The 12779-nt window shown below is 51.3% G+C and overlaps 1 protein-coding gene across 3 annotated transcripts; it reads right to left on the bottom strand.

Moving 5' to 3' along the window:
• Positions 1-614: 614 nt before the first annotated feature.
• Positions 615-5348, bottom strand: TIMM10 (translocase of inner mitochondrial membrane 10). 3 transcript variants are annotated; one of them, XM_029060775.1, is made up of 3 exons: positions 5266-5348; positions 2403-2516; positions 615-916 (listed from the first exon to the last, which is right to left on the bottom strand). In XM_029060775.1, the coding sequence occupies exons 2-3, from the start codon at positions 2471-2473 to the stop codon at positions 715-717; spliced, it is 273 nt and encodes a 90-aa protein (XP_028916608.1). In that variant the 5' UTR covers positions 2474-2516; positions 5266-5348; the 3' UTR covers positions 615-714. The 3 variants fall into 3 exon arrangements, with proteins under 3 accessions (XP_028916608.1, XP_028916609.1, XP_001519022.1); XM_029060776.2 differs by lacking the exon at positions 5266-5348 and adding an exon at positions 4884-4970; XM_001518972.5 differs by lacking the exon at positions 5266-5348 and adding an exon at positions 3141-3165.
• Between the last annotated feature and the right edge of the window lie 7431 nt (positions 5349-12779).

The raw sequence follows: 12779 nt of genomic DNA, 5'->3' as shown, positions 1-12779 counted from the left end.
GAGATCTTGATCCCGGCGGACACCTCTCATGCCCCGGAGAGGAGCGTTTGCAATCCCGAGGCGCTCCGGCCTCCGGGACCGGGCAGGGGGCGTCCCCCGCCGCCCCACGGCACACCCCGGCCCCCCGGGGCCCGCTCGTCACCTCAACGGCACACCCCCTCCCGGCCCCAGTCGGTTCTCGGGGTCCCACCGCAGGGGAGGTGAACGCGGCCCTCGACCGCCAGTTAACCAAATCGAAGCTAGCTTCGTCGTTCCCCTGAACGCTAGGCAGGCCAAACGGGATCGAGAAGAGAACTGGAGCCGCCGCCCATCCCGTTCAGTGATGTAAACGGGGCCCGGAGCCCAGGGGCTCGGGCGAACGTCATCGCCCGCGATTAAATCGCGACTGATTCGATGACCCTTCCGGGGAGCTCGCCGACCCTCTCGTCCCATCAGGTTTCTTGACTCCATCTCACTAATGACCTTGGAAACCCCTCGGCAGGGACGGGCAAAAAGATACCACACATCCAGTGTCAACCCGGAGACCACCCGGCTGCCTGACCCGGGGAAGCAAGCCCTGGCAGACATCAGGGACTCCTCCAAGGCAGGGAAACCGCAAAGGTCCGCCACACTTATTAGGGGTAATACACAATCAACGATATTTTATTTTCACACACGAGGGGAGGGGATAGAGTCCTGGGGCACGCCACCGTCTCTGGGGCGGAGGAGGGGGTCTCACACCGGCCCCGTGCCCTGCTGCATCCTCTTCATCAGCTCCTCGTCCTGCACCGACAGCTCTGTCAATTTCTTGCCCATCCGCTCGTGTATGTCCAGGTATTTGGAGACGCAGCGATCCAGACACACGGATTCACCCTTAGAGAGCTCGGCTTCCTTGTAGTGAGGGGGCACGCACTTCCGATGGCAGGCGTTGGTCATCCTGAAGGCAGCCAGAGTCCACATCGCAACAGCACTCGGGGGAGAGAGGGGGGTCCCCGCTCCCCAGCCCCGGGCTGCCCTTCCCATTTAGACCACCTGCCTCGTTCCTGGCCATAACCACCCCAATCTGCACCCCCTCCCCACCCTCCCTAATCATTCGTGGGAAGCCGCGTGGCCTATCGATCCTGGCCCTGCCATTTTTTCTTTTAAATGCTATTTGTTAAGGGCCTACTCTCTGTCGAGCACCGTTCTAAGCATTGGGGTAAATTCAAGTTAATCGGGTCGGACACAGTCCCTGACCCGCAAGGGGCTCACGGTAGAAGGGAGAACAGAGATTGAATCCCCACTTTGCAGTTGAGGAAACTGAGGCTCCGAGAAGTGAAGCGACTTGCCCAGAGACGCACAGCGGGCAAGCGGTGGAGCTGGGATTGGAACCCAGGTCCTCTGGCTCCCAGGCCCGGGCTTTACTCACCAGGCCAGGCGCTTGTCCGCTGGGTGTCCTTGGGCAATTTGCTCAGTTACCTCATCTGCGAAATGGGGATTGAGTCAGTGAGCCCTGTGTGGGACTTGGACTATATCCAGACCAATTAAGTTAATAATAATAATAATGTTGGTATTTGCTAAGCGCTTACTATGTGCCGAGCACTGTTCTAAGCGCTGGGGTAGACACAGGGGAATCAGGACGTCCCACGTGGGGCTCACAGTCTTAATCCCCATTTTACAGATGAGGTAACTGAGGCACAGAGAAGTTAAGTGACTTGCCCACAGTCACACAACCGACAAGTGGCAGAGCTGGGATTCGAACTCATGGGAGCCCTGACTCCAAAGCCCATGCTCTTTCCACTGAGCCACGCTGCTTCTCCAGCAGTTACAGTTACCCCAGTGTTTAGTACAATGCCTGACACGTAAACCCTTAAGAAATACCATTTAAAAAATCATTTTATTGAGTTCTTACTGTGTGCAGAGCACTGTTCTTTCAAAACCTCTCCCTTCTGTCTGAGGAATACTGGAACCGGGGTCACCCCTCCCACCCAACCCCCTTTATGGCTACTTCAGAGCCTTCTCTCTCATTCACTCTCTTCTCTCTCTCACAATACAGATGATCACCTTGTATCCGCCCCCAGCACTTAGAACAGTGCTTTGCACCTAGTAAGCACTTAACACACGCCATCATTATTATAAATAGAGTTTCAAAACACCTTATTCTGGAAGCCCTTAAAGAGCTTTCCTATCTTGCAACACTCTTTAGCCTCACAACGTCACCACGAGGTGGGGAAGGGGTATGAAACCGAGGCATGGGAAAGTTGAGCTACTTGCTCGCGGTGAAATTCTTAGTAGCCAAGTCTGCCCTTGAGCCCAGGCCTCACCCCAGGCCACGAATTCCCTAGTCTTCCACCACAGAACGTGAGGGCTCCTTCCGGGGAGGCCCAGAAACCGGCAGGGAACCCGTGCCACGTGCCATCCCCCAGCTGAGCCAGTGCCAGTACCTGTTGTACATGTCTGCCATCATCTCCACCTCCAGTTCTGCCGCCAGCTGCTGGGCTCTGAGCGGATCCATCGCAGCGCCCGGTCCCACAGCCGGGGCTCACTTTCTTCTGGACCTGGGGGGAGGCGGCGCCCATCAGACCCCCGACCCTCACTCCCCTCCGACGGAAGAGCTCCGGGTCGCGCCACCTCGTCAGCGACGGCGGGGAAGTGAAAGGAAGGGCCGTGGGGGGGGGGGGGGGAAGGAGTCGGGCGATCCCGGCTCTGCCAACTGCTTGCTGTTTGACCTTGAGAAAGTCATTTGACTTCTCCGAGCCTCATTTCCCGAATCTCAGAAGATGGGAATTAGATCCTCCTCCCTCCAGTTTAAACTGTGAACCTCTTACGGGGCAGGGACGATGCTCAACCGAATAAACGAGCTAGAACAGTGTTTGACACAGAATAAGCGCCTAACAAACTGCATTTAAAAAAAAACCACCAAGAGTCCTCTCGCTGCGGTGCTCAGCCCCAGTCCTTGGGGGTCAGCCCACCCGACTAATAAAAACAACAATAATTATAGTACTTGTTAACCGCTTACTGTGTGCCAAGCACTGTTCTAGGCACTGGAACAGGCACAGATTAACCAGGCTGGACACAGTCTCTGTCCCACACTGCGCTCACACTCTTAATCTCCATTTTTTACAAATGAGGTAACATGCACAGAGAAAGAAAAAAATTATTGCATTTTTTTACACGCTTACCTTGTGCCAGGCACTGCACTAAGCACTGGGGTAGATACAAGCAAATTGGGTTAGACAGTCTCTGTCCCATGTGGGGTTCCCGATAATAATACAATTATAAAACTAACCGTGGTATTTTTTAAGCTCTTACTATGTGCCAGGTATATTGGGTTGGACATAATCCCGATCCCTCGTAGGGCTCACGGTCTCAATCCCCATTTTACAGACGAGGTAACTGAGGCACAGAGAAGTGAAGGACCCCGTCCAAGTCCCACAAGCAGACAAGTGGCAGAGCCGGGTTTAGGACCCACGACCTTCTGGAAAATGGGGATTAAGACTGTGAGCCCCATGTGGGACAAGCTACCTTTTAATAATAATAATAATGTTGGTATTTGTTAAGCGCTTACTATGTGCAGAGCACTGTTCTAAGCGCTGGGGGAGATACAGGGGAATCAGGTTGTCCCACGTGAGGCTCACGGTTAATCCCCATTTTACAGATGAGGTAACTGAGGCACAGAGAAGTTAAGTAACTTGCCCAGTCACACAGCTGACAAGTGGCAGAGCCGCGAATCGAACCCATGACCTCTGACTCCGAAGCCCGGGCTCTTTCCTCTGAGCCGCGCTGCTACCCCAGCGCTTAGAGCGGTGCTTGGAATAAAGTAAGCGCTTAACAAATACCACAATTATTATTATTGTCATTATTCTGACTCCCAGTACCCACGACACGAGGAGGAGGTAACTGAGGCCCAGAGAAATGAAATGACTTGTCCAAGGTCACACAGCAGACAAGTAGCAGAGGTCGGCATTAGAAGCTATGACCTTGTGACAACCAGGCCCGTGCTCCATCCAGGCGGGCGGCCAGGAAAGGGCTTCCCTGCACCCTAAAGTGCTCAAACTGCCCCTGGGGGTCCTTCCCCTGAGGGTCCTGCACCTGGGGGGGAGGGTCTTTTCCCTGGGGGTCCTGTACCTGGGGGTCCTGCCCCTGAGGGTCCTGAACCTCGGGGTCTTTCCCCTGGGGATCCTGTACCTGGGGGTCCCTGCTCCTGGGGGTCCCTGCCCCTGGGGATCCTTTACCTGGTGGTCCCTGTTGCCTACGTGTTATGTTTTGCTGTCTGTCTCCCCCCTTTGAGACCGTGAGCCCGCTGTGTGGCCCGATTGTCTCTACCTGTGGCCAAATTGTACCTTCCAAGCGCTTAGTACAGTGCTCTGCACAGAGTAAGCGCTCAATAAATGCGACTGAATGAATGAATAAATAAATGAATGCCTCTGGGAGTCCCTCCCTTCGGGGTGGGGTCCCTTGCCCCTAAGGGTTCCCTGCAACCTGGGGGGTGGGGATCCCTGTCCCTAAGGATCCCCTGCCCCTGGGGGACCCTCCCCTGGGGGGGGGGGTGTCCCTGAACCTGGGGGTGTCTCCCCTGGGGGGGGCAGGATCCCTGCCCCTGGGAACTTTTCCCCGGGGGTCCCCCTGCACCTGGGGGTGTCTCCCCTGGGGGAGGAGGGTCCCTGCACCTGGGGGGGGGGGTCCCTGCCCCTGGAGCCTTTCCCCGGGGGTCCCCCTGCCTCTGGGGGGGGGGGGGTCCCTGCCCCTGGGGGGGTCCCCCTGCCCCTGGGAGCCTTTCCCCGGGGGTCCCCCTGCCCCTGGAGGGGGCCCCTGCACCTGGGGGGGTCCCCCTGCCCCAGGGAGCCTTTCCCCGGGGGTCCCCCTGCCTCTGGGGGGGGGGGGTGTCCCTGCCCCTGGGGCTCTTTCCCCTCTGGGTCCTGTACCTCGATCAGTCCGTGAGCCGAGGTGGGGCAGGGCTGCTCTCTCTCTCTCTGTGGCCCAACCGTCCATTCCAAGCGCTCAGTCCAGGGCTCCGCACACACTAAGCGCTCAATAAATAGGCTCGAATGAATGAAGGGGGGGGGGCGCTATTTGGACGGTGGTGCCGCCCCCCTCCCCCCCCCCAAAGCTTGGGTGGGTGGGGATGGGGCTGGTGTCTCCGGGGCCGAATGGTGCGCGCCAAGCGCTTAGCACAGTGCCCCGCACCCGGGGGGTCGCTCAATCCCTCGGAGGGGAGGAAGGGGGGGCTGGAGGAACGGGCAGCCCCGGGGGCCCCGGCTGCTCCCCTCCCCCCTCCCTCGCCCCCCGCCCCCCACCCCCACCCACCTGCCTGCGGCCCCAGCACGCGGGGGGCGCTTCCGGCCGGGCGCGCGCGCGCGCGCGGCGACCATAGAGACGGCGCAGCCGCGGGCCGGGCGGCCCCTAGAGAGGGAGGAAGCGGGGGGAGACCCCCCGCGCGCCCACAGCGCCCCCTGGCGCCCGCCCGGGACCCCGCTGGCGGACCCCGGGGGCGCCACTACGCCGGACAACCACCAGGGGGCAGAACGACCTTAGAAATAGCAGCTCTGGGGCGGACCGGCCCACCTACCGTTCGCTCGCGCATTCATTCGTATTCATTCATTCATTCCTATTCATTCACGCATTCATTCATTCATTCGTATTCATTCATTCGTATTCATTCATTCAATCCTATTCATTCATTCGTATTCATTCATTCATTCGTATTCATTCATTCGATCATATTCATTCATTCATTCGTATTCATTAATTCATTCATGCATGCATGCATGCATGCATGCATTCGTATTCATCATTCAATCATGCAATCCTATTCCTTCCTTCATTCGATCATTCATTCAATCATAGTCATTCATTCAATCGATCATTCATTCAATCATATTCATTCGTTCGTATTCATGCATTCATTCGTATTCATTCATTAGTACATGCCTGCGTTCATCCATGCACACATGCATGCACTCATTCGTATTCATTCAATCAGATTAATTCATTCATTCGTATTCATTCATTCATTCGTATTCATTCATTAATGCGTGCATTTATGCATTCATTCATATTCATTCAATCATATTCATTCATTCGTATTCATTCATTAGTGCATCCCTGCATTCATTCATTCATTCATTCGTGCATGCATGCACATGCATGCATTTGCCAATTTGTACATTCCGAGGGCTTAATACAGTGCTTTGCACATAGTAAGCACTCAATAAATACGATTGAATTCATTCATTCATTCATATTTATTCATTCATTCAATCGCATTCATTCGTATTCATTCATTCAATCGTATTCATTCAATCGCATTCATTCGTATTCATACGTTCAATCATATTCATTCGTCCAATCGTATTTATTGAGCACTTAGTCTGTGCAGAGCACCAGACTAAGAGCTTGGAATGGACAATTCAGCAACAGATAGAGACCCTCCCTGCCCCATGACGGGCTCACAGTCAAAACGGATTGATTGAGCGCTTACTCTGCACAGAGCACTATACTAAGCACTTGGGAAATAATAATAATGATAATTACGCTATTTGTTAAGTGCTTGCTATGTGCAAAGCACCGTTCTCAGCCCTGGGGTTGATACAAGATAAACAGGCTGTCCCCCGTGGGGCTCACAGTCTTCATCCCCATTTTACAGATGAGGTCACTGAGGCCCAGAGAAGTGAAGTGACTTGCCCCAAGTCACACAGCTGACAAGCGGCAGAGTCGGGATTAGAACTCATGACCTCTGATTCCCAAGCCCGGGGTCTTTCCACTGAGCCACGGTGCTTCTATGTGCAAAGCACTGTTTTAAGCACTGGGGTTGATACAAGATAATCTAATCCCCATTTTACAGATGAGGTCACTGAGGCACAGAGAAGTGAAGTGACTTGCCGACAGTCACACAGCTGATAGGTGGCGGAGCCAGGATTAGAACCCATGACCTCTGACTCCCAAGACCGGGCTCTTTCCACTAAGCCATGCTTCTTCTCTACAACAATAAAGAGAGGCAATCCCTGCCCACAACGACTATCCAGCTCAGTATTCTGTCTCAATCAGTGGTGTTTATCGAGCCCTTTCTGGATGCAGGGCACTGTTCTAAGCGCTCAGAAGAGTAATGTTAATAATTACAGTATTTGTTAAGCGCTCACTTACTGTACGAAGCTCTGGATACGAACAAATCAGTTTGGACAAGGTCACCTGTCCACATGGGGCTCACCATCTCAATCCCCACTTCACAGGCGAGGGAACTGAGGCACAGAGAAGTTGAGTGACTTGCCCAAGGTGACACAGCTGACAGGAGGGAGAGCCGGGATTAATAATAATAATAATTTTGGTATTTGTTAAGCGCTTACTATGTGCCAAGCACTGTTCTAAGCACTGGGTAGATACAAGGTAATCAGGTTGTCCCACGTGGGGCTCACAATCTTACTCCCCATTTTCCAGATGAGGTCACTGAGGCACAGAGAAGTTAAGTGATTTGCCCAAAGTCAAACAGCTTGTAAAGGGCAGAGCCGGGATTAGAACCCACAACCCCGGACCCCCAAGCCTGTGTTCTTTCCACTGAGCCACGCTGCTTCTCAACAACACACCACAGTTAGCAAACATGTTCCCTGCCCACAAAGAGCTTACAGGCTAGAGGCCTTGAAGAACAATGCGACAGATGGCCCCTTTCTATCCATCCTCATGACTATGGATGCACCTTATTAACAGCCCTTAGCGTTCTCTGATACCTCCTGATGATAATAATCGTAGGATTTGTTAAGCACTTACTATGTGCCAAGCGTTATACTTTGCTCTGGGGGAGATCAGGTCCTACACGGGGATAAATAATCTAAGAAGGAGGGAGGACAGGTGTTGAATCCCCATTTTGCAAGTGAGAGAACCGTGGCCCAGAGAAATGAAGTGATTTGCCCAGGGTCACACAGCAGACAAGTGGCAGAGCTGGGATTAGCCCATCTTGGGCAGGGATTGTCTCTACTGCCGAATTGCACATTCCAAGCGCTTAGTACAGTGCTCTGCACATAGTAAGCGCTCAATAAATACTACTGAATGATTAGAATCCAGGTCTCCCGGCTCCCAGGCCTAGGCTCTTTCCACTAGGCCACCCTGCTTCATGAAACTCTTTCCCATGATTTTATCTAAGCTCTTCTCAAGTCTTCTGAGGTTCTTTCACTTTTTCCATTGACAGCTTTTAATTTTCCCTCTAGTAACCCATGAGAGATCTCTCTTCTACAAACTTGTCCAGGGGCTTAAATCTATTATTTTCTGCACCACTGTCCCTTCTAATGAATTCCATACTATCACCCCTCAATGGGTGAAGCGTTTTCTTTTGTTCGTTTTGAAAGGACACCTCACAGTTTCCAGGGGATCCCTTCTGAGTCTGATGATGAGAGACCGTGCGGCCTAGAGGGAAGGGCTTGGCCCTGGGAGATCAGCCTGATCTGTGACCTGGGGCAAGTCACAGTTTCTCTGGGCCTTAATTTCGTCACCTGAACAATGAAGATAAGGTACCTACCCCCGCCCCCCACTAATTTAGAGCTCCGTGTGGGGCAAGGACTGTATCTGACCTGATCATTCATTCAATAGTATTTATTGAGCGCTTACTATGCGCAGAGCACGCTTGGAATGTACGATTCGGCAACAGATAGAGACAATCCCTGCTCAATGACGGGCTTATAGTCTAAACTTGTGTGCACCACAGTGTTTAGCACAGTGTAAGGGCTTCATGAATCCCCTAACTAGTATACGTTGAGTGAGTCCATAAACAACAATCCCATGTGGCCCACACCCTTCGTTATTTAGAAACTTCAATCGTGTCCTTTCTCAACCTCTATCTTCCTGGACAGGAAGAGTCCTAACTAGGGTGGCCGTTCATTCAGTTTTATAACAGAAAGTGCCTTTTTTAATTGGCCTGTTCATTCGTTCATTCATTCTTTGGATCGTATTTATTGAGCGCTTACTGTGGGCAGAGAGTTTGGAATGGACAATTCGGCAACAGAGACAATCCCTGCCCAACTACGGGCTCACAGTCTAAAAGGGGGAGACAGACAGCGAAACAGAAGAAGTAGTCAGACATCAGTACCATCAAAATAGATAAATAGAATCATAGATATAGACACATCATTAATAAAATAGAGTAATAAATAATATATACAAATACGCACAAGTGCTGTGGGGAGGGGAAGGGGGTAGAGCAGAGGGAGGGAGTAGGGGGAATGGGGAGGGAAGAAGGGGCAGAGGGAAAGGGAGGGCTCAGTCAGTTCCCTGTCTAGTTCCAATAATAATAATAACTGTGGTATTTAAGCGCTTACTATGTGCCAGACACTGTACTAAGAGCTGGGGTAGATACAAGATAATCAGGTTGGACACAGTCCCTGACCCACATTCACTCATTCTTTCATTCAGTTGTATTTATTGAGCACTTACTGTGTGTAAAGCACTGTAATAATAATAGTACTAATGGTATTTGTTAAGCACGTACTACGTGCCAGGCACTGTGCTAAGCGCTGGCATTGTACTCAGCAGTTGGGAGAGTTCAGTAAAACAACAAACAGACACATTCCCTGCTCACAACAAACTCAGTCTAGAGGCACGTGAGGCTCGCAGTCTCAATCCCCATTTAACAGATGAGGTAACTGAGGCACACAGACGTGAAATGACTTGCCCGAGGCCATAGAAAAGTGCTTGGGCACATAGTAAGCGCTTAGCAAATATCATTATTATTATGCAGCAGACAAATGGTGGAGTCAGAATTAGAACTTATGACCTATACGGTTATGTCCTATTTTTAAAATTTTAGCATAAAAACTCTTGTGGCTGAGTTTTTTTGCATAGTATTTGTTAAATGCTTATTACATGCCAGATATGGTCAGTTATGGAGAGTTATGTTCAATGTGGTTATGCCCTATTTTTTAAATTTTAGCAGCGATGCTTGTTGCTGAGGGTTTTTTAACTTATGGTATTTATTAAGCGTTTACTGAGTGCCAGGCTCTGTACTAAGCACTGGTAATCAAGTTGGACATACTCCATGTCCCACATGGGGCTCAAGTCTTAATCCCCATTTTACAGATGAGGGAACTAATCAGTGACTTATATTTATTAGGAGCTTACTGTGTGCAGAGCACTATACTAAATGCTTAAGAGAGTACAACACAACAGAGTTTGTGAGCATGTTCCCTGCCCCCAACAAGCTTAAGATGCTCGAGAAGCAACGTGGCTCAGTGGAAAGAGCCCGGGCTTGGGAGTCCGAAGTCGTGGGTTCTAATCCCTGCTCCGCCACTTGTCAGCTGGGTGACTTTGGGCAAGTCACTTCATTTCTCTGGGCCTCAGTTCCCTCATCTGTAAAATGGGGATTAAGACTGTGAGCCCCACGTGGGACAACCTGATCACCTTGTATCCCTCCCAGTGCTTAGAACAGTGCTTGGTACATAATAAGCAGCTAACAAATACCATCATTATTATTAGGGGGAGACAGACAGAAATGTAAATAAAGCAATGACAGATAATTATAATGATTTTGGTATTTGTTAAGCGCTTACTATATGCCAAGCACCATTCTAAGCGCTGGGTAGATACAAGGTAAACAGGTTGTCCCACGTGGTGCTCACAGTCTTCATCCCCATTTTCCAGATGAGGTCACCGAGGCCCAGAGAAGTGAAGTGACTTGTCCCAAGTCACACAGCTTTTAAGTGGTGGAGTCGGGATTAGAACCCGTGACCTCTGACTCCCAAGCCCAGGCTCTTTCCACTGAACCACGATGCTTCTCTAAGCAGATACGTATATAAGTGCTGTGGGACTGAGGGGTGAATAAAGGGAGTAAATCCAAGTATAACGGTGACGCAGAAGGGAGTGTACGAGAGGCAGCATGGCCTAGTGGCAAGAGCACAGGCTTTGGAGTCAGAGGTGGTAGGTTCTAATCCCGGCTCCACCACTAATCAGCTGTATGACTTGGGACAAGTCACTTCACTTCTCTGGGCCTCAGTTGCCTCATCTGGAAAATGGGGATGAAGACTGTAAGCCCCATGTGGGATTGGAACTGAGTCCAACTTGATTACCTTGTACTTATCCCGGCAGTTAGAACAGTGCCTGGCACATAGTAAGCACTTAAGAAATACCATAATCATTAAGGGACTGGGAGAAGAAGAAATGAGGGCTTAGTCAGGGAAGGCTTCTTGGAGGAGATGTGATTTCAGTGAGGCTTTGAAGGTGGGGAGAGTCACTGTCTGTGGGATATGAAGAGGGAGGCCGTTCCAGGCCAGAGGCAGGACTGTTGCTCAGAGAAATTACGCGGCTTTCCGGATGCACCAAGGAATTTATCCAGACGAATTTATCCAGACCTGGGGCGGGAACACAGCACCTCTGGTGCAAGTCGGGGCTTCAGGGGCCCCCAGAGAAACATTCTAGGCTTGGTGGAATACCTGGGGTTCAACCGAATAACGTCTGTAACGGTCATGTGGCTTCCCCAGAGAGGCCTATCGATGGTCACTATCTGAGACAGTGATTGATTGTACCCCTAAAGCACTTTCATACTCCCCCTAACCCGACAGCACTAACATAGATAACCTTATTCATTCACTCAATCATATTTACTGAGCGCTTACTCTGTGCAGAACACTGTACTAAGCGCTTGGGAAGTACCTACCAGTAATTTATTTTAATGTCTGTCTTCCCCTGTAGACTGTAAGCTTCTTGTGGGAGGATATCCTATCAATTCTGTTGTATTGTACTTTCCCAAGCGCTTAGGACAGTTCTCTGCACACAGTAAGTACTCAATAAGTATGATGGAGTGATTGATTGATTGATTGAGTGGGCGAAGCCACCTCCTTGGCTGTTCTAAAAGGTTCCTCTCCTTATTCCCAGTCTCCTTTCCTTCTCCCTGGCTGTGGTCAGAGTCACCCCAGTTTTGCTATTCCATAAAGAGCAGCTACCAGCTGGGACGCCCAGGATTCCCAGGCTAAACCTTTCACTATCTTTTCCTCCGCTGCCCACTCCTCAAATGTGAGTGTCCCTTGAGGCTCTGTTCTGAGTTTTGTTGGATCTTTTATTTTTTTTTACAGTATTTGTTAAGCGCTTACTATGTGCCAGGCAATGTACTAAACACTAGGGTAGGCACAAGCTGAACAGTTCAGACACGGTCCCTCTCCCGCCTGGGGCTCACCGTCTTAATCCCTGGTGTAAAAATGAGGTAACTGAGGCACAGAGAAGTGAAGCCACTTGCCTAAGGTCATATAGCTGTAAAGTGGTTGAGTCAGGATTAGAACCCCGGTCCTTCTGACTCCGGGGCTCGTGGTCCCATTCCCTTCTCGAATGACTCTCATTCCCGTGGGAAACTCATCCATTCCCAAGGTTTCAACTACCACACCTATGTGGATGACGCCCAAATTTGCCCGACTTGCCCAGATCTCTCCTCGTCTCTGTAATCTCACATCTCCTCCTCCTCCTCCTGCTGGGAAGGCATCTCCCCAGGACACCTCCACCTGGATGGGATGCCGGCACCTTAAACCCTCGTCTCCTCTGACGCCTTCGAGTCGGTTCCGACCCTTAGCGACACCGCGGACACATATCTCCCAGAACACGCCGCTCTCCAACTGCAATCCTTCCGGTAGTGTGTCCATAGATTTTTCTTGGTCAAAATATGGAAGTGGTTTACCATCGCCTCCTTCCTTGCAGTAGAGTCTCCGCCCTCGACTGTCTCCCGTGCTGCTGCCCAGCACGGGTAAGTTTTGACTTGTAGCAGATCGCCTGCCACTCGCTGGCCACTGCCCCAGCGAGGAATGAAGTGGGTTTGCCTTCCCGTAGCCGAGACTGGTAGAGGACTGGAAACTCTCCAG

Source organism: Ornithorhynchus anatinus, chromosome 3 (genome assembly GCF_004115215.2).
Source record: "Ornithorhynchus anatinus isolate Pmale09 chromosome 3, mOrnAna1.pri.v4, whole genome shotgun sequence".
Classification (NCBI taxonomy): Eukaryota; Metazoa; Chordata; class Mammalia; order Monotremata; family Ornithorhynchidae; genus Ornithorhynchus; species Ornithorhynchus anatinus.
This window is presented reverse-complemented; position numbering and strand designations above follow the sequence as displayed.

Excerpts from the sequence above, each read along its gene's own strand:
- TIMM10 (XM_029060775.1), bottom strand. The coding sequence starts at position 2,473 with ATGGATCCGCTCAGAGCCCAGCAGCTGGCGGCAGAACTGGAGGTGGAG. Across the intron at positions 917-2,402 it reads ATGGCAGACATGTACAACAG|GATGACCAACGCCTGCCATC; the intron begins GTACTGGCACTG and ends GGCTGCCTTCAG.